Below are 18,555 nucleotides of genomic sequence, written 5' to 3'. Positions count from 1 at the left end.
CATCAAGACAGCTAAAGTCACAGCCCCCCCCCCCCCCCCCCCCCGCCGACCCCCTTTGCTTGATTCGGTATCTGCCGGCTTCTAAGACTGCTCCTATCTCCCCTCCAAAGCCTTGGCATTTACTTTGAACTGCGCAGTGAAATATTAAATGGCGATTAAATGTCTTTGGTGGATTTTTTTTTTTTTAAGTATCTTTTGGCCCAGAAAACTCTGACCGCCGTCATCTCCTCACAATGTAAAATTCTCTTCTTTTAATCCACTGAAATAAAAGCAGCTCATTAAAAGCCCAAAGCATACAACTTGTAGGGCTGATCTGATGCTCAGCCGAGCCCATGACAGATAGGGGCTGCTTTTCAGATCCAATAGAAGCAGGTGCATGACCGAAATAGACGTTCACCTGCCACCTTTTTTTTTTTTTTTTTTTTTGCACCATCGGTAACACACGGGCAGGTTTTCCCCGCTTCAGTTTGTTAACGCAGCCTTATTCATTCTGCTCGCTCTCTCAGAGACTTGCACACTTCTATTTGCGAGTGCCCCGCCTGTGTAAATCGTGCTAAAGGTGAAATTTATTCAACTTTTCAAAGTGGGCCAATATTTATGCATGACTTGCTCCTCATAATCACCTGCAAATTATAATAAGTAAGCAAACGCGTTCAAGAAGTGCAACTGTAATAGTAATTTTAATACCGCCAAATGCGATTTAAAGTGCTATTTGAGAAACATTTTGAGGAGAAAGGCTTTTTTAATTCTCTCTGGCCTACGGTTGTGATTCCACCTGTTTCTGCTGGATTTCTCTTCTCTCTGCTATCAGGCTGGCGAATGTTCTCACATATACAAAGCAAAGACCTCGGTTGAGGATGCTTCTCCTGGCATTTGTCAAAGATTGTCTTCCTGTCATCTTTGCTGCTCGGTCCTCCTCCAACTCACGGGTGTCAGTTACCAGGATGGGGATGGCTCATTTCTAACCTCGTCGTGTTCCCAAATCAATTCAAGCCAGACAGATTCTATTATATTTAATACAAACTCAGTTAAAGCAAGCCAATCTTCACCTCTCAGATGACCGAGTGAAAAGAAATGTGCACTGGAGAAATTGATGAGCTGAAAGAGTCTCGATTATGCTGCCGAGAGCCCTTGCCATGTGGCCACAAGGACAGCTGGATGGGATTGTGATAGTGCTGGTAGTAGCGACGTGTGTGTGATTGGAGGAAGGGTGTGTAACCTCAGATTCACAATTTCTGTTGTCGCCATATGGGGTGAAGCATGTTCGCACATACGCACACAGTTTGTAGCCCCCGCCCCTCCCAAATGCTTTTTTTCCCCCCTGCCAACGCGGACACACACTCACTTCATCATTCGGTATGACTATACATCAGCCAAAGCAAAGGGGAAGGTGACACACATGCAGAGATGTAGACACACACCTCTTCTGCACATGGCTAAATGTCACAGTCAGACACGTATTGATTTGCTGAAGATACAGGTTGAATGATGGCCGTGTTGTGACATTCACACAGGCACGGGAACTCACGCAGGCTTTGCGAGGCGCGAAGGGAGATGAAGATGGCTGATATGTTTATGGAGAGACCTTATCTTGTGCTTTCGCTATGGAAATGTGAAGAAATCATTTAGCTTTCCCCCAGCATCTCAGCTGGCTTTGTGCTACACCTTCTCTGTCATCTTCTCTTATTCTCCGTGTGCGGTAATGCGCTTTTATTGGCGTGCGTTTGTTTCTTCTCGTTTAGACGTGCATTCAAATGCAAGACAGGAAGCAGAGTCTGCGTCTGTGCACCTTTACAGCTCTTAGCACAACTTCTTCTTCTGTATCATCCTCGTGCCAATTTCTGCTCCCCCCGTTTCATGTGTTTTCTTGAAATCCCCTCAGATAGAAATCAGCTACTGTCATGACTGACTAGGAAACAGCTTCACCAGACACTTCATTATTCACCTCTAGCACCAACCTCGCCTCTCCTCTTCGCTCTCCTCATTTTTTTCTCTTGCTCGCTCGCTGGCACACACACACACACACACACTTTCGCATTCTCCCCTGAAGCCCCGGCTGTTGACAAGCAATTTTAAGTGAGCCTAAATTTAAAACTCAGCTGTGTCTTGGGATGCCGACGTGGATCGCAGAAGTCCTGATAAAAGGCTTCGGCGGATCGGTTGACATGGGCCCCGGAAAAATGTGTTAGCAGGGTAATTGATGTGATGTGTTTTATCTTCCTCATTATCCTTCACAGTGCAGAGGCATTGGAGACATGGCTGGGTGGTTGCACAGCCGTGTGTGTTGCTGTGTTTGTTCAGCACAGGCAGCTCTGACAACTCACTGGGGCTTTGCTTAGTGAGTCAGACAGTTGAGTTGACTGCTGGAGTGCAGCATGGTGGTTCATTTGGGTTGTGCTTGGACCGCCAGTACTTGGCCAGTCTTTGACCAGTGTATCATAATGCTCTTCGAGGAAAGATCGCTACTAATGGTACTAATGGTGGTAATGACCTGTAGTGTTTCTGGTGCGCACACTTTACTCGGGCTCTCCGCTTAGCTAAATACATGTTTTGTTGACACATTCTGGTCATTTTTTACTTTTATCCTTTCATAAGTCTGAAAATAAGACGCCATTTGTGGTGAATTTACTAATGAACAATCTCCATCTATCATATTTTGGAAGTTGAGTTGCTGCAGACTAACTAGCTCCAGTCCTTCCTGTCTGGCCATCCACGATGTCTCTAGTTTAGTGGTTGTAGTGATGAAATCTGGGCACACACCACCTAGAACCTGCGGCAGGCGGAGAACAGAACAGCTGCTGTCCAAGACGGTGGATTTGAATGTGCTCCACAGGATGAGGGCCTCAATGAATAGGCAGCTGATTGTGCTACTTTACTTATTATTATTATTATATTTAATAATTGTTTTAAGAAAGAGCATGTCTGCTTCCTTCTGTATACGTGTGCACGCGTAGCTCAGGACTGATCCTGTGTTATTTTTAATTGACATAGTATAACTCTGCAGGACGTGTGTTTACTTCACTTGTACCATATGTGTGTGCTGCCTGTATACTTGATTGTCCTCCGTTCACCACTTAAATGATCAGATGTTTAATCAGTTAGTCAAGCCACAGAAAATTAATCTACCCCAGCATGAATAGGCCATTGTTTTGCAAGAAAACTTTTTTTCCCTGGTTATAGCCACTAAAATCAGGAAATTGGCTGTTTAACATTGGAAATTGCACATTTTGGGCTTGCAGACTGAACATCTCCTAAGGCTTTGGGAAATTGCTTTTTTCACTCCTTTTTTATTTTGGCTCCTAAACAAATTGATCATCTAATTGAAAAATAATCATGAGATTAAGCAACAATGTAATAACAATTGTTAGTTTTAGCCGTGTTTCAGTTTTTAACAATAGCCCCTGTTTTTCCTGTCAAGTAATGTGGAACCAACCTCCATCAATCTTCATTATATATAAGGGTTTGTAATCAGTGCAAACGGCCTGGTCAAGTTTGCACTCATTTGCAAAGGATTCAGGTTACCTGAGAGTTTTTTCCCCCTGTGAGTGATTTTCCACACTCAGTCATTTGACACCGCAGGTCTTGTTTTATGGTTCCCATGAAACGACGAGCCTTATGTCATGGTCTGCTGGGTTTTGACCAGGACAACGGTATGATGTCATTTGATGAATTAAGGGAAAACATTCTGATTTATTATGCATATAGCTGCATGAGGGCTGGTGGGGGTCCGAGGTACACTATGACATCAGTATTGTGTAATTTCACATCTTGTCTCATACTTTTGAATCTGAAACAATAACAGACGTCTGCCTTCTCAACTCTCATGTGCTCTAATATCAAAAGTCATGCAGCGGGGTTCAGATCAGATAGACCATAGATGTAATGAATGACAATGATGATAGCGCTATCGCTGAAATGTACTTGTGTCGATTAGCTCAGCTGGATTCCTGTAGGACCCAGTCATTGCATTAGAATGTGTTAGATGAAAACGCCAAGCCCTGTCTCTTCTTTTTTTTGTAGCAACTCAATTTACTCCCTTTACTCCTGGGAAGTCGCTGAATCTCCCCAAAACTAAAAACCTATTTCTCTCTTTCTCTTTTATCTTTTTCAGACAACCCACTTCACTTCGCACCGACTGTTGATGGTAAGTCCTCAGTGGTTTCTCGCCGCTCGCCTTCATTGACCGCTGGGTTTCTGGGGGGTGCCTGGGAATAATGACCTTAGACAGCAGATCCCTGCCTTTGAAGTGGGCAGCCGTCTGTGCCGCTTTGCCAGTTTTGGCTGCCCCGCTTTTTGTCTCTGCACTGTTGGTATGGCAGGCACGTGGCCAGGCCTGCTCTGTGCTTTGATGTAAGGAGGATCTTTTGATGACTTGATTTGATCTGCTCTGCATGGCCACTTGGGCTGACGTTCAATACCTGTTACCAAAGCGCCATTCACATCTTTCTGATAAGGTCTAATAGGATGTACCCCTCCCTTTGCCGTGAGTAACGGAAGCTCTGCGCCGCACCATTTCCTCACCTTGTTATCCATATGTTCTCATCCAGCACATTTCTGGAATGAGTACAATATTTTTCAGTTGTTCCTAGTGCAGTAACATGAGCCATTAATTAAAAAAAGCAACAATTTAGTTCCAAAACAGTAGATCTCGGCACACTTTAATTGGAGAAAAACAGCTGGTTTTCGAGCTTCTATCATGAATATTTATCAGAGGCAGCACAGTGAGATAGTGTTTGATAGACTTTGATGTTTTTTGGGGGGGTTTGCTACACTGACAGATAGCCAGGGATGGACTCCTACTAGTTCTGAAGGTGTTTTATCATCCCGCTTGTGTGCAGGCTACAAAGCCGGAGGTTTTGAAGAGAGAAAACACGAAGAGAAAAGGTTTCTAATGATCCCAAGGCTGGCTGATGCCGGGGACAAAAGGCCACAGTATGGGTTTGCTGAAACTGTTTCTGATAATTGCTCAATCACTCGCCCCATAGGCCGGCTTGTTTGGAAAAGCAGTTTGTGAAAGATGTCAGCTTAAAAAAAAATGCGTCAAATAAGAGGTGGTTTGTGATGAATGTAATTGTGAACAGCCTATTGTAGGGACAATAGGGTGCTCACTGTCAGTCCAAAATGGTTTCAACAAATAATTGTGCTTGATTGAAGCATTTCTCAACTCTGCCTCACCTCAGCACCTGAGGAGTACATGCACTGTGTAGTTTTCTTTTTTTTTTTATTCATCTTTTGTGCCTCATCACAAAACACTGGAGATTCAATTGCAGTCGGCACAGCTTACAGCAGCTATTTGTTTTTGTTTTAATGACAGACGAAATTGACTTGACAAATGATTATATCTTACAGAGAGGACTCTATTTGTCTGCTTTTCAAGCAAATATTGCCATAAAATTTGGCTCGCCGCTGGGAAAATGAGAAATAGTATGCAGGCACCGAAACAGCCCATTTCTGTCCTCCATTGAATTTTCCCGTACAAAAGAAATAACGCCCTCCTTATCGATCGGGCCACTCATTTCCCATGTATTAAAGTTTTTGCTGTCTGAAGGGCACAGTTTGTTTCTGCACTAGTCAACCGTTTAAAAGCTGCTGCTAGCCCTTAATTACATTTCCAATAGTTCTGTAGGCTTTCCATCAGCAGCCTATGCTGTTTTAATATGCCAAGCAAAACAAAAAGCAAAGTTTCCAATCAGCAGGGTAAGTCTGCCCTGTGGGACCCAGTTTCTCTGGGTCATTTAACGCTGAAGAGATTAGCGAGACAATTAGAGTTGGCCCAAATACAGCAGTAGGCCACTTTTTGGAGACGTATGGTTTTAGTAGCAGTGGAGGGGTGATTTAAAAGATGCTGCAAACCAGCAGAGGGCTAATATAGCTCTGCCATTAGTCAAATCAGCTCCAAAAGGAACAAAGCTTGTTCTACTGAACTTGTCCTCGATGCCAAGGACGCTCACTCCGCCGCTCTCTCCAGTACTTAATTACAGGAAATCACAGAAAAGATACCAAGGAGCCTGCATTTTTAAACAGCCTAGTTTGTCTCTGAAAAGCCGTTTATGAGACGACCTTATTAGCGAGAGGAGATTCTGCAGAAAGTAAAGAAATTTGTTCTGCAAATTAGAGCGAGAGAATCTTGGGAGCTTACTGGGGGGGAAAAAATGCGGGTTCGGCACAACATAAGCAAAGCTCTCACGTGATATTTATGGCGTGCGCCACCCGCAAATAGCTGATGAGTCCTCCCCAATGAATGGCCTATAATCACCAGTCAAAAAAAGTGACAAAAGTCACAAAGCAGCCTTTAATTAGGCTCTTTCTTTGAAAGCTCAACGCAGCAGTTGCTCAGCTCTGGCCATACTCATTATTGCCTGTCGTCTCCTGATAATAAGACAGTTCTTGTGTGTTTGGCCAAAGCTAAAAAGCTCATAGAATTTGCAGCTTGAGGGATTAATACTGGACTTTGGAAATTAGGGTTGAATGAGAGAAATTCTTGACGAATGAGGCGCTTGCCTCCCAGCTGTTAGCAACCACATGCAGAGAAAACAGAAAATGCTCATCCGCTTGTTAAGGACATGCAAAGGAGACACTGGTAATAATACATGTAGTCTCTGTTAAGACTTATGAAGGTTTTTTTTTAAGTTATGCCACTTGAACAAAATAGACTGTGTGTCAGAATGAGTGTTTCTCTGGAGATGTACCCTTCGTTTCCTCCTATTACAAGCTTAGGTAGCTGAACAAGGACCAAACAAGATTCAAAATAGGCCAGACCATCACTATAAAGGAAGTGTAATGGGAGAGTCGAGCTGCAGACAGTTCAGAGGTCTCCTGTGACTGCAGCCGTGTTCAGCACCGCCTGCCTGGAAAGAGCCCATTCGCTGTGAATCTTCCATTTCACATTTGTCACTGACAGCTCTCTCCAGAGGATGCTCCTCACTGACAGTCAAAATAAACTCCTGGGCTGAAACGTGATTTGATCTAAGACGGTGGGACGCTTGTTAAAAAAAAGTGCCGGCGGGATCACTTAGACTTTGTGAACACTACCCAGAACTGACACAACTGCTTTTCGGCTCTGCGAGAACAGTACAGTAACCAAGGGCTCCACACCCATTACCCCCTCAGACACACACACGACCCTCCTGTAATTTATTCTGGGAGCCTTTCCTTGTGTTCTTGACAGTAAGCCTGACTCAGAGAGAGGCAGAATTAATTATGACTCCTCGGCCTATCTTAATTAAATCTTTTCACATCACAGATTTTACACAACAGAGGCAAAGTATCTACCTCATCTTTTAGCCAGGGCGGGGCTGCCGGCTGAGAAAGTCTCACATCAAGATATCAAAGGTACACCGTAAAGTTGCCTCTCTAGGATTATAATTTAACAGAAGAGTTGTCATGTCCGGCTTTTAACAGGGCGCAGCTTGTTAGCTCGCTGTTGTTGAGGCTGCTGGGGAAAGCAAGCAGCCTTGACTTTATCTGCGGGAAGTTTGTTGCCCTTTAAAAGTACACAGACATCTCAAACTGCACAGCTGAACTCTGTAGCCTCGCTTCGGCCCACCCTGCTTCATGTCAGCAGGACTCAATAGATGCTTATGTGAGCAACAAGCAAGCAGAATATATTTTTTGATAAACGCAGGTGAAAGACATCAGAATTAGCCGAATATCCTAAAACCCCCGCATCTAACCATTCATCATTGACAGCCTTCCCACACAGACCCGCCTCGACTCACCTCGGCTTCCCAGTATCGATCGACCAAGATGGGCTAGAAGCAGCCGTCCAAAGAGAGAAAAACAAAAATGTTAGCCAGAGAGGCGAGAAATGAGTGGGCTGAAGCGGTAAAGCGCGGCACTATTTTCTTTTGATTTCCTATGACACAGAGTAATTGTTGACACAGTTAGTGATGCTGGCATTCTTTGATATGTCCCCCAGCTGTTGGAGCAAACCTCACCGATTGTTGATGCAGGTTAGTCAGGGACCTTGGACCTTGTGAGGATCAGCAGTTCTTTGATGTGGATGTACATCACACTGAGCTATCTTTGGCTGTGATCTGAAAGCTTGTCAGCAAGCATCCCTGAAAGTCATGTCTGATTTAGAGGTTTCGATCTCTGATGGCTGCTCTGATTGTTGGAAAATAAATAGTAAAGGAAAGGATTAAATACAAAAGTATTCATGCCATATGTTCATCCAGTGTTTTCTTTTTTCTTTTTTTAAATGCACTCTTTGGCGCATGTAGCAATACAACTTAACACAGTTGTGGCAGCTTTCTTTGTTTTGCTCCAGAAGTCACGCGTTTAAAATTCATCCAAACTATGCAGGCTTGAATTTGCTTATTATTTTCCCCATTCTTTACGATGAAGTAGGAGATTTAAAAATCAGGCAGTAAAAGAGCAAACAAAACACATTTCCATTCTTCTCAGTCTCCAAAATGAAATCGAAGGAGTGACATTAGCAGGATAAACAAAACCTCATTGACTGTAAGAATCCATTGCAGCTAATTAATAGTTTCAAGCAGCTTATCGAAGCCCTTATCACTCAGCGTGGCAGTGCAGAGGGATGCTGAAAGCCCACCCTTCCCCAGCTCCGTGTCATATTTTGAAAGTAATTAGCATGCAGAATTGGCTAATGTCACTTTAAATGAGCTCTCCGTGTTGGTCGCATGTTGACGGCGAACGTGGCTATTCAGCGGCAGTGAAAGGCCGCGCTGCTCGCTCGGTCTCATTAACACAGCAGCAAGTTATTTTAAATCGGGACGCAGTCAACGCTCCACTTTAAGCTGTGATGGGCAGGCGCTAATTTAATTGTTAGGTGGCAGTGTCAGAAAATAACCACTTTGGTAAGTGTAACCAATGCGACGAATTTCATTGTCAGGTTGTTAATTAGAGGAAAATAAGTGGCCCGGCACGTCGATGTGTTCTAGAGCAATATTGCACAGTGATATCCTGCTATTAGCGGAGTCCTGCATCGCAATCAGCGTTTCCCTTATTAAGAAGTGCAAGTTAAAGGAGGCTTTTTGCTCAGCAGCTGACAATATCTGCACCGTTTGCACAGATACTGTATGTCTTAGTTTCCTGCAGAAGCTGTGTTTGCTGTGAGAGCCAGACATCTGCAGTTCACTGCTCGCTTTCTCTCTCTCTTGTTCTGTCAGACACACACACGCACACACACACACACACACACACACACACACACACACACACACACACACACACACACTCTTACTCTCTCCTGAACATTCCACCCTGTGCTTCTTGTTTTTCTTCACTCAGCCAGAAACATTGTTTACAGATTGCAGTTGAACTTCAGGATGTGTGCATGAACACACATGCACTCCATACACACACACACACACACACACACACACACACACACACACACACACACACACACATTACAGAACCCCTAAGATCTGATTTTACACTTTGTATCAGCTTTTATCTGAGTGTTTGTGTATGTGCCATGGGAATGCCAGCGTGTGTGCGCTCTTCCTGTGTCTTGAGTTTGCATTTTGAGTTTGTTGTGCGTCTGTTCCTTGGGGGCTCGTACACAGGGAGGGCTGGAAACTATCCATTGTGAACATCCCACCCTCCGTGTGACCCTGAAACACAAACGCGTGATGACAAACACTAGCTCACACCTACACATGGTTTTAAAATGTGGTGAACTGAACAACAATCTCATATTGTAAGTAAAAGTGTTGGTAGTTTGTTTACCTTCTGTGTAAGTAGATTTATTGAAAGGTCACACAAACAGCGGGTTGCTCTTTGCCTACATTTGTTGTCATCACTGCTTTTCATTTGACGTCCTGGCCTGGAACCCTTGACATCAACCAGATTGCGTGTGTGTTAGTGTGTGTGTGTTGAATGCATGTGTTCTGCTCTACTGGATACAATTACAACACATTGACGCATGAGCCAGCAACATGTCACTGACACCATTTTACGCACTGCAATTTTTTTTCACAGTACACAGCCAAACACGCACACAGAAGTGGGAATTTCATCTAGGTGTGTGTGTGTGTGTGTGTGTGTGTGTGTGTGTGTGTTGGAGGCTCTGTACAGCATGTTGATCGCTGCCCTCTCAGTGAGCTTTAATAAGATTTATGATAGCAGGGAGTGCGACAGAGGGAAGAAGATATTGAGACAGAGAGAGAAACAAAGAGAAAAAGACTAAATCACTTGAATCATTTTAATGCTACTGTTCAGTTCTTTCTCATCGTGTGGAGAAAATCATGGGTACACACACACACACACACACACACACACACACACACACACACACACACACACACACAAATGCTGTAGCAGGGGAGTAAATGAAGGCGACATATTATACTGCATGTTATATTCTGACATTGCAGCCAGAGGCAGGGCAGTGGGTAAAAATAGAAGAGAATAAAACATTTCAGTGTTTACCCTCTTGTTAAAGTTTAAAATAGCATTTATATGCATTTATAGAGGATTTATGCATCTCATATGTATTTATACATGTATGCTTTGGGAATGCTAAATTGGGATGGCTGGATTTGCCCTTCGCTGGTCGCATAGAGCCTACAACATCTTGTACGAGGCAAGAATAATAACAAAGCTGACTTTTGAGGGGTATTTACATTTGTATGGTTGCATGAGTCAGACATAAAAGTCTTTGCATACAACTTTCATTTACTGGACGTTATTTTGCACGTGAGCCACGTTTTTGAATGAAAAACATTTTTCCCTAATGAACTGCCTACTCAGAACTTTGCAGCGTTGCTCAGGGCTGAACACAAAGCTCCACGTAAATGACATTGATGGATGATACCGCATATTAAATGCGTAATATAAATTAAATTTGTTGCATCGACATCTTAAGATAGCATTGTGATAGATTTCAGATTTAATGGTATGTCTCTTGCACAAAAAACAGCCAATTGTAGATGATTCTACAACTTGAAAGTTGAAAAATCAACGATATTAGCAACCATGCTTTCACATTTTTAGATATCAAATAGCTTCTGTGCTTTATAGGCAGCAAGTCACAATGAATCTAGTGAGGAATTTTACTGCCATGCTTGGAGTTTCATACGATCAACAGAGTCATAAATTGCAGACCTGAGCATGAAGATTAAATACACATGTATGGAAACGTGGAAAAGTGTCTATATATATGTTGGGTCAGCCCATGTTAGAGGCAAATTCATTTCCTCCAGACTTTGTTTGTATTTTTGAAAAAATATTTTCTATACATTAAAATAATTACATTACCTCACCCTGTTTCTTAGCCATACACCTATGTGTCAGCACAAAGAAGCACAAATAAAGTGTGCTTTGTGTTCTGACAACTTCACATTCGCCCACTGGTGCATTTCCATAACCAGAGAGAGAAAGAAAGAAAAAAGAAGTAGAACAAAGAATTGTGGATAATTTGAACACTTTAGCTGTTGTGTTTAGTCTTCGAATGAAAGAAAGATTGAAGTTATCTGTGTTTGCTGATTATAGTGAATGAGCATGTAAGCCTCGGAATGTGTAATTTGTTTATTTGAATAGGTTTTATGTTGGGCGAACAGTCATATTTCTGCACTCACGCGCTGTGACGAGCACGGAAAAACAGAAAGTTCTTTGAAAAATGTCAGAGGTTTCCAATAATAACCAACAGGCGTGCTGGTGTGTGTCTGTATGTCTGCACTCATTCAGTTTTGCTTGTTTATCCACTAGAGTTTCATGCACCCTAGTGCTCTCTGTAACTCCATAATTAGGGGTTGTTGTCACTAAAGGCAAACACTGTCTGTGTATGTGTGTTTGCGACCGTGTGTGCTGTGTGTGCTATTTGAGCTTGAGGACATTGCTTCATTTGCAGTAAATGGATGGTTGCCCCGACTCCATTTAAGGTCAGAATTAAGTGTTGTGCAGAAGAAGAAAAAAAGAAGATCTTAAACATATATTGAGACTCAAAAAACTTTTTCCCTATTAAAATGTGAAGCGGGTGGTAAACTAGTGGTTTTTAAAGAGGGGATTTAACTAATTTTTCTCATTGGCTGATAGTTGTACTCTAAGACTGTATACAGAAATGGACACAGACTCACAAGTGACCATATTTGGATGAGAGGGTGCAGTTATTAGCTGGTGCTAGCAAGTTTAGTCACACAGATTAATGTCAGATTAAACATCATTAATCATCACGCAGATTGAGACAAGGCTGCTGTAAATATGAGAGAAGTTTTTGGTATAGTGCTACATACTGTTTTGCAACCATTTTAATGCTAATGACTGATAGCAACTTCTAGCTACCACTGGTCAATCGGTGGTGGAATACACACTTTTACCTTGCTGCGGGCATGGGGTCACTGAATGGTTTCTAGGCCTGCATGAATAAGGCTTTAGCAATCAATTTAACAGTGACTTGCAGAACCTTCCAGCAACCATTTGCAAACTAGTCAGAGAACGCATATCTTTTTCCTTCGGGCCCGGTGCTTGCCTTAATCTTAATGTGTGTAGGTTTAAGGCATAAAGCAAAGTAAACAGGTGAGCGACATTAAAAAATGAACCTTCTATACCATTGTCCTCAAGTAGAAAATCATTTATGGAAAGTCAAATAGCTTTTTTTAAGTCTGTCTATCTGTGATTTCAAGAGTATATTGCAGTTCATAGCATTTAAAGAAATACTGAAAGGGTTTATTACTCGTGCGCACAGGATTCAGCATTATTGTAGCATTATTATTATTGCAGTTGTGATTCTCATCCTAGCACCACATCTTTTTGGCAGTCCAACAATAAATCTCTGGAGTTCTTTAAATATTTTTAAAAAAGGTAAAAGTCAATATTCCATGAAATGCATTTTTATGTGAATTTGTCGCACCTGCAGTATGAAAAATTGTGTGTCCATCGCTCCAGTAGCAATACAGTTGTTTTTAATTTTGCTGACAAACGACACAACTGCAAGCACAGGCGCGAGCGCACCTCAAAGTGAAAGTGTGTTATACGTTTGCGTCTTGCTTGATATATGGTTCAGCGCGTCGTGTCTCCAATAACAGCAGAACATTCAGTTTCATGAGACGTGCGCACACATGCAGTCAACATGTGGAAATTCATTGTGAGTGAGCTCACGTCTCGCACAGGCACGCACACACTCCTGTAGGAAACAAGGCATCTAGTGTGAGTCCCTCCACATGTGATATGTATTAGCAGTGACATTTCCCACTGGTGTCGGACAGCTCCTATCTCCCACAGCTGTCTCCTACCACACTGCACACTACAAAAACTTCTTCTACAGTAACAAATAAGTTATCTCAGAGTGTTCAAATCAAAAGTACAACACTGCAAATTGGAGCTTAATATTAGTAGCAGTAATTTCCTAAATCAAGTATCGGATTGATCCACCTCCGCTTCATTAAGATGCCGTAGCTCGATTCAAGGACACAATCATAAGTGGCGGTGTTTTAGATTCCTGTTTTTTAGGTACTGTCTGACAGGTTAAATCAGTGTTTAATCAGCTGCAGTACCGTGCAGCTCTATTCGTTATCATTTCCTCTCTTTATGCTGCTCCCTGGAAAAGTAACACACACACACACATACACAGCCAGAGACTAAACTACAGTCTCAAGCCTCAGACACAGCCCTTCCTTCCATATACTGTATACACGCATACGGAACAGTACCAAAGTACCCCGAGCATCGACCCCCAACTCCCACCCTCCCACCGTGGCTACAGCATTCCACTGCATTTTTGTCTACAGCAAATGTTGCACAATACATATGCATGTGTACGGGCTCCTGAGAGTGAAAAAAGTGTGTGTCTAATTCAGTCCATTAGTCGTGGATGCTACTCATGCATGGTACTTAGATGGAGGAAATTGGAGGCATGCAGATGCACCAGTGCTGCTGTGGGAGAGCAGATTTAGTTTAACAGTGGCTCACAGGCCGTCTGGAAGTATGTAAAGGAGGACGAAGGAAGGAAGTGCTAGCGCTTACATTGACAGCAGCTTGGAAAACAGCAGTTCTTAATGTAGGGATCAGGATTAAATGAATATTTGTATATTTCTTATTACTTATTACTATTCCAGAGATCAGTTGTTTGTTTGGTTGTTTCACACTGCTGTACTCTGGGCACAAGGAGACCTGAATTTGCATTAGTTAAGGGTTCACGAGCAATAACTGTTGAGAGCCACATTGGTAACAGATCTAAGAATCAATGAGCACACCACTGAAAAGAAACAACAATAAACAGTAAGAGTCAAGTGAATAGGGTGGGAGAAAACAATAGGAAAGGAAGGAAGTAGGAAGGATGGGGGAAATGGCGAAAGAAAATACAGATAAGGAGAAGGAGAGCGAAAGCAGAAAAATAGGTAAACGGGCAGGTAAGAAATTGGGAGAGCGAGGGCATGGCAGGGGAGCAACTTAAATACAAGCACTCCCACCGTCCTGCATACTGTGAATATTAAGTTAAAATCATTCAGAATTGACATGAACTGAAGTTCTTTCTCAATTTATCTTCCTTTACCTCCTTCCCCCCCCTCTCCCTGCTTCCTCTGAAATCCCTTCCCCTTTGCCCTTGGAGGGGAGGGGGGACTTAGCACCTTCAGTGTGCGTATGAGAGTAAACGTGAGTGTGCGAGTGTTTGTAAGACGCAGATAGAGAAATTTAATTAAAACAGGTTTTCCAGTCGGTGCTTCTTATAGGCTGCACTTTCTCCTGCACTCTTTTGAGGAGGTCCCACACTGCAGTGCTCAGTCAGTAGATCAGCTGTTCTGTGTCTTTTCAAAGGCCAACATCAGCCATTGACTTTCAATAAAGCGTGGATAGCAATCAAAAATCAAGCTAACAATTGCATGGCTGCGTTACACCGCGCTGAATGGATGGCCATTGGAGTATGTCCTGAGTTGTGTTTAAGCACAGCATGTGGTCACGGCATTTATGTCTACAAAGGGGTGGAGTTTAATTCAGACTCAGAGCCATGTAACGCACATCAATCCCCTGAGAGGCAGTATATTTCCTTTTGTTCAAAATGAGACTTTTATGTGCAAGCAGGAGAAGCAAAGGGGGGAAAAAAAGAATGTGCAATTACTTCAGCACCATGCTGGGTTCATCTGATGCCACGTTACGATTCAATCACCTCCCCAGCCCCCACCAACCAGTTCCATTATAGCTGAGAGGAACAGGGATTGGGTTTGGTGATGATATGAAGCTCCCTATTTTTGTCTTTCAATCAGATAACAGTCCTTTGGGGGTTTTTTTTCTTCTCCTTGAGTAGCCTGTCTGAAGAGAATCTGAATGGCAGCCAGGTTCAGGAGTCCTGAAAGATGGCCGCACAGGTCAGGAGCTCCTGCACTGAGGCAGACCAGAGATGGGGCCGAATGGCAGCCAACAAACACACACACACTCATGGACACACACCTTCTGTTCCTGGGGCAGTTTTAGATTGGTCACAGTAGTCCTCCTGCAAAAGATGAGATATGGTAATGGAGGAAGCAGCTAGCTTCAGGGACTGAAAACATACACACACACATTGTCATTAATGTGCATCAACACACCCTCTAGCCAGCGCAGGTAAACAAACAGGGTGTTTGTCAAAGGATGTGCCATAAAGCCAATTTAAGTATGAGACGATAACTATGCTTTCCCTGCTGCTCATGACCAAATACAATTGAATGCAAACCAAACCAGATTATAATTGACTTTTTTGCTGTATACACTAGCACATATGGAGTAAACAATGATACACGGTGAATTATGATCCAATCCAGGGCTGTTCAGTGGAAGGTTGGGGGTACTGTTGATGTCTTTGGAGGCTTTTCACAGAGTCCCCGTGAAGTTGAATTTTGCAAACAGCCATGCATATTTAACTCCCCTAGATGCAGCTTTGAGAAACTTTTTAAATTTTTAAACGTCACAATCTGCAACATTTTCATATAAATTCATGCCTGTTTTGCAGCTCCTGTCTGCACACCATTGATTTTATGTACTGAATTATTGAGTGTATATCTAATCGTAGAAAGTTTTTCATTTGATGTTCTGAACTCTGCGGAAAAAGCTGCTGTCATGCAGGAAATGATGCGTTTTACATAAACAATTCATACGAACACAATACTAGTCCTTGTCAGAAAAAGTGTGTTTAGTCATACATTAATTCATTAACAGTAAATAAAGGAAAATGATGTCCATTTAGTATTTGATTGTTGTTAATAATGCTAATATATAAATAAATAAATTACCAAAACACTGATTTCAAACACGCTAAAATTCCCCATACAGCTCAAGGGAAACTGCAGGTTTGAGTTTGTGTTATGAGCAGTTCCTTCGATAGGGCAAACAGTACATGCACACTGCGAAAATAAAAGTCTTCATTAGCACGCTGCTACCGGTAATCATCAGATTAGATGCTTAAAAAAATAGTGGAATTGGAAAAATGCGAGCTATTCGTTCCCTTGCTATGAAGGTTTTGAGAAAATCATACTTTCTTAAATCCTGTCTTCTTCATGATCTTACCCATTTCTGTCACAGAACACATTATGCTAATGGACAGAGGCAAGCCCTGCTCTGTCAAAGAGCTGCTGCTTTTAGAGGGAGTGTTCAGGTTCATCAAGTTTTAATGAGCCAGGAGAGAAATCAGCAGAGACATCTCACACTTCACTTTACCCCAGCACTCTTCTTTTAATCTAGATTAAACAGCTAATATTGCACATAATGAAAAACAGGATTATCACGGTAATACCTTTCGCTTTTCCCAAGAAAAGGAGGCTCGGCAGATGGGATGTAAAAATCCCAACCAAAGCTTGTGCTTCCATCTCTCTAATCTTTAGTTTGAATGGTGTTTTTACTGTTGGTCCTCAGGGGGGGGATGTGTATTTTTAAGAAAGATATGCAGCAGTCTTTCAAATATAGTCATATATTTTTATTTAAATATTTTCAGTGCTTTTTTTGTTGCTTCTACTTGGAAAACCATTATTTTGGGCATTTTGAGTGAGCCAAATTCAACAGATGGAGCTTGGTTGGGATCAGGCAAAGACATCAAAAACATTTCAGATCAGATAGGATAACGGCAGCAGAAAAGACGCTGTTGATAAGACCACAGCAAACACAGACGGAAGATAAACCTGATTTCTTTATCTTCTCTGTTGACTTGTTTTCTTCCTTACTTGGAAATCCAAGATGAGTGCTTCACTTTGAAATGTCATTTCACAGCACAGCTCAAATGCATTTACCGCCATGATGCATATCATCACATATTTGACCATGACATTTTGTCAAGCAGACCTCCTTTACGGCATGTTTCTTTTACATACTGATGCCAAGATTACAGTTTTTGTTTCCCACATTAGTCTCTGATAGCAAGAGTTATTCTAATGGAAGGCTTTGCGCACCACTGTGTGAGCAGATCTCTCTTTAATCAGTCCGGCTTGCTAAATTTCACATATGGAGGTAACATATGTAACACAGACTTCAGCACGAAGCTGTGCCGTGATGCTTCTGTGCGCTTCCATCCTGTTATGCTAAGAAAGAGACACCAGAGTTCATACTATATTTGCAGCAGCAGCAGCAGCAGCAGCGTAGCACACTCCAGCTATTTAACAAGGCTTTACTCACTCTGAATGTAAACATATGTAGGGCCAGGTGGGAAAAAGAAGCCATAACTCAGGTTGTGCCATCTCACTGAGCTGCGCCTCACTTGGAAACTCTGTCTTATGGAGATATATTACACTCTTTAAAGCAGTTGCACTGTGGACGCATACAATATGAACTGCACTGGGGTAATATGACCAGAGGCTGTATCAGTGAGCAGAATCAAAAGTAAAGATCACAATTTCTCTGCTCCTTGCCTTGAGGTACACACGCACACAAACTGAACCACACACACCATCTGCATTCACAGTTTGAACTTCTGCTGTGTGGTAGAAGGTGCAGTGACACACAAGAGAAAAATACACTTCATATTGTATTCCACACAGATATGCAACTTTAAACCATTGACGAAAAATAAGGCACTAATTGGAACTCTTTGTAATGTAAAGACAACTTTACTCTTTTTAATACAGAATCATTCATTTAGCGCGATTAAGCATCTCATTTACACTACTGGATATTTTGTATTTATAAAAACTCAGTGTAATCGTGTGAAGACATAAGAAACGCCCGTAATCACCATCCAACACCAGACATCAATAACAATATTGAAGCAGCAGCAGCTTTTCTAGTGCTCAGTAAGAAAAACTCTGGGAGGCCATGCAGTAGGTATGCATAGTGTTGAAACAGCACCTGAAAGAAATCAAAGCCTCCTGCAAAACAGGCAAAAACTAGTCAGCATTTTAGAAATTGAAGTACGTGCTCACAAATACCCTCTTAGGCTTTTCATCATTTCCCTGCTTTACTTCATTTTGTTTTGGGAGAATTCTTGAAATATCACAATTTTGTATGGTGGGATAAGGTCTCAAGGAGAGTCAAGGATTATGCAAGATTGCTCCTGCATTGCATAAGCTAATATACTGTAGAGTCTCATTGGCTTTATGGTGGGGCCATATGCTCCTGCCTAAGGGCCCAACGGGGGATCACCATGAGCAGGATGTATTCTGTTATTAAGATACCAGGTGCAACATTTTA

At 42.3% G+C, this 18,555-nt stretch overlaps 1 protein-coding gene across 7 annotated transcripts in view; it reads left to right on the top strand.

The window, feature by feature from the left end:
* The window catches only part of agrn (agrin), a 258,498-nt gene that overhangs the window by 98,388 nt on the left and 141,555 nt on the right, over positions 1-18,555 (top strand). For all 7 annotated transcript variants that reach the window (XM_085261191.1, XM_085261192.1, XM_085261190.1 and 4 more), the window contains one exon: positions 4,112-4,144. In XM_085261191.1, coding sequence (XP_085117317.1) covers positions 4,112-4,144 — 33 coding nt within the window. The remainder of the gene's footprint in view (positions 1-4,111; positions 4,145-18,555) is intronic.

Source organism: Mchenga conophoros, linkage group LG20 (assembly GCF_057382185.1).
Source record: "Mchenga conophoros isolate Kocher_MC1m ecotype Shallow Benthic linkage group LG20, M_conophoros_male_GT1.1, whole genome shotgun sequence".
Taxonomy (NCBI): Eukaryota; Metazoa; Chordata; class Actinopteri; order Cichliformes; family Cichlidae; genus Mchenga; species Mchenga conophoros.
Note: the sequence above shows the minus strand (reverse complement) of the source record. Positions and strands in the feature narration are given on the sequence as shown.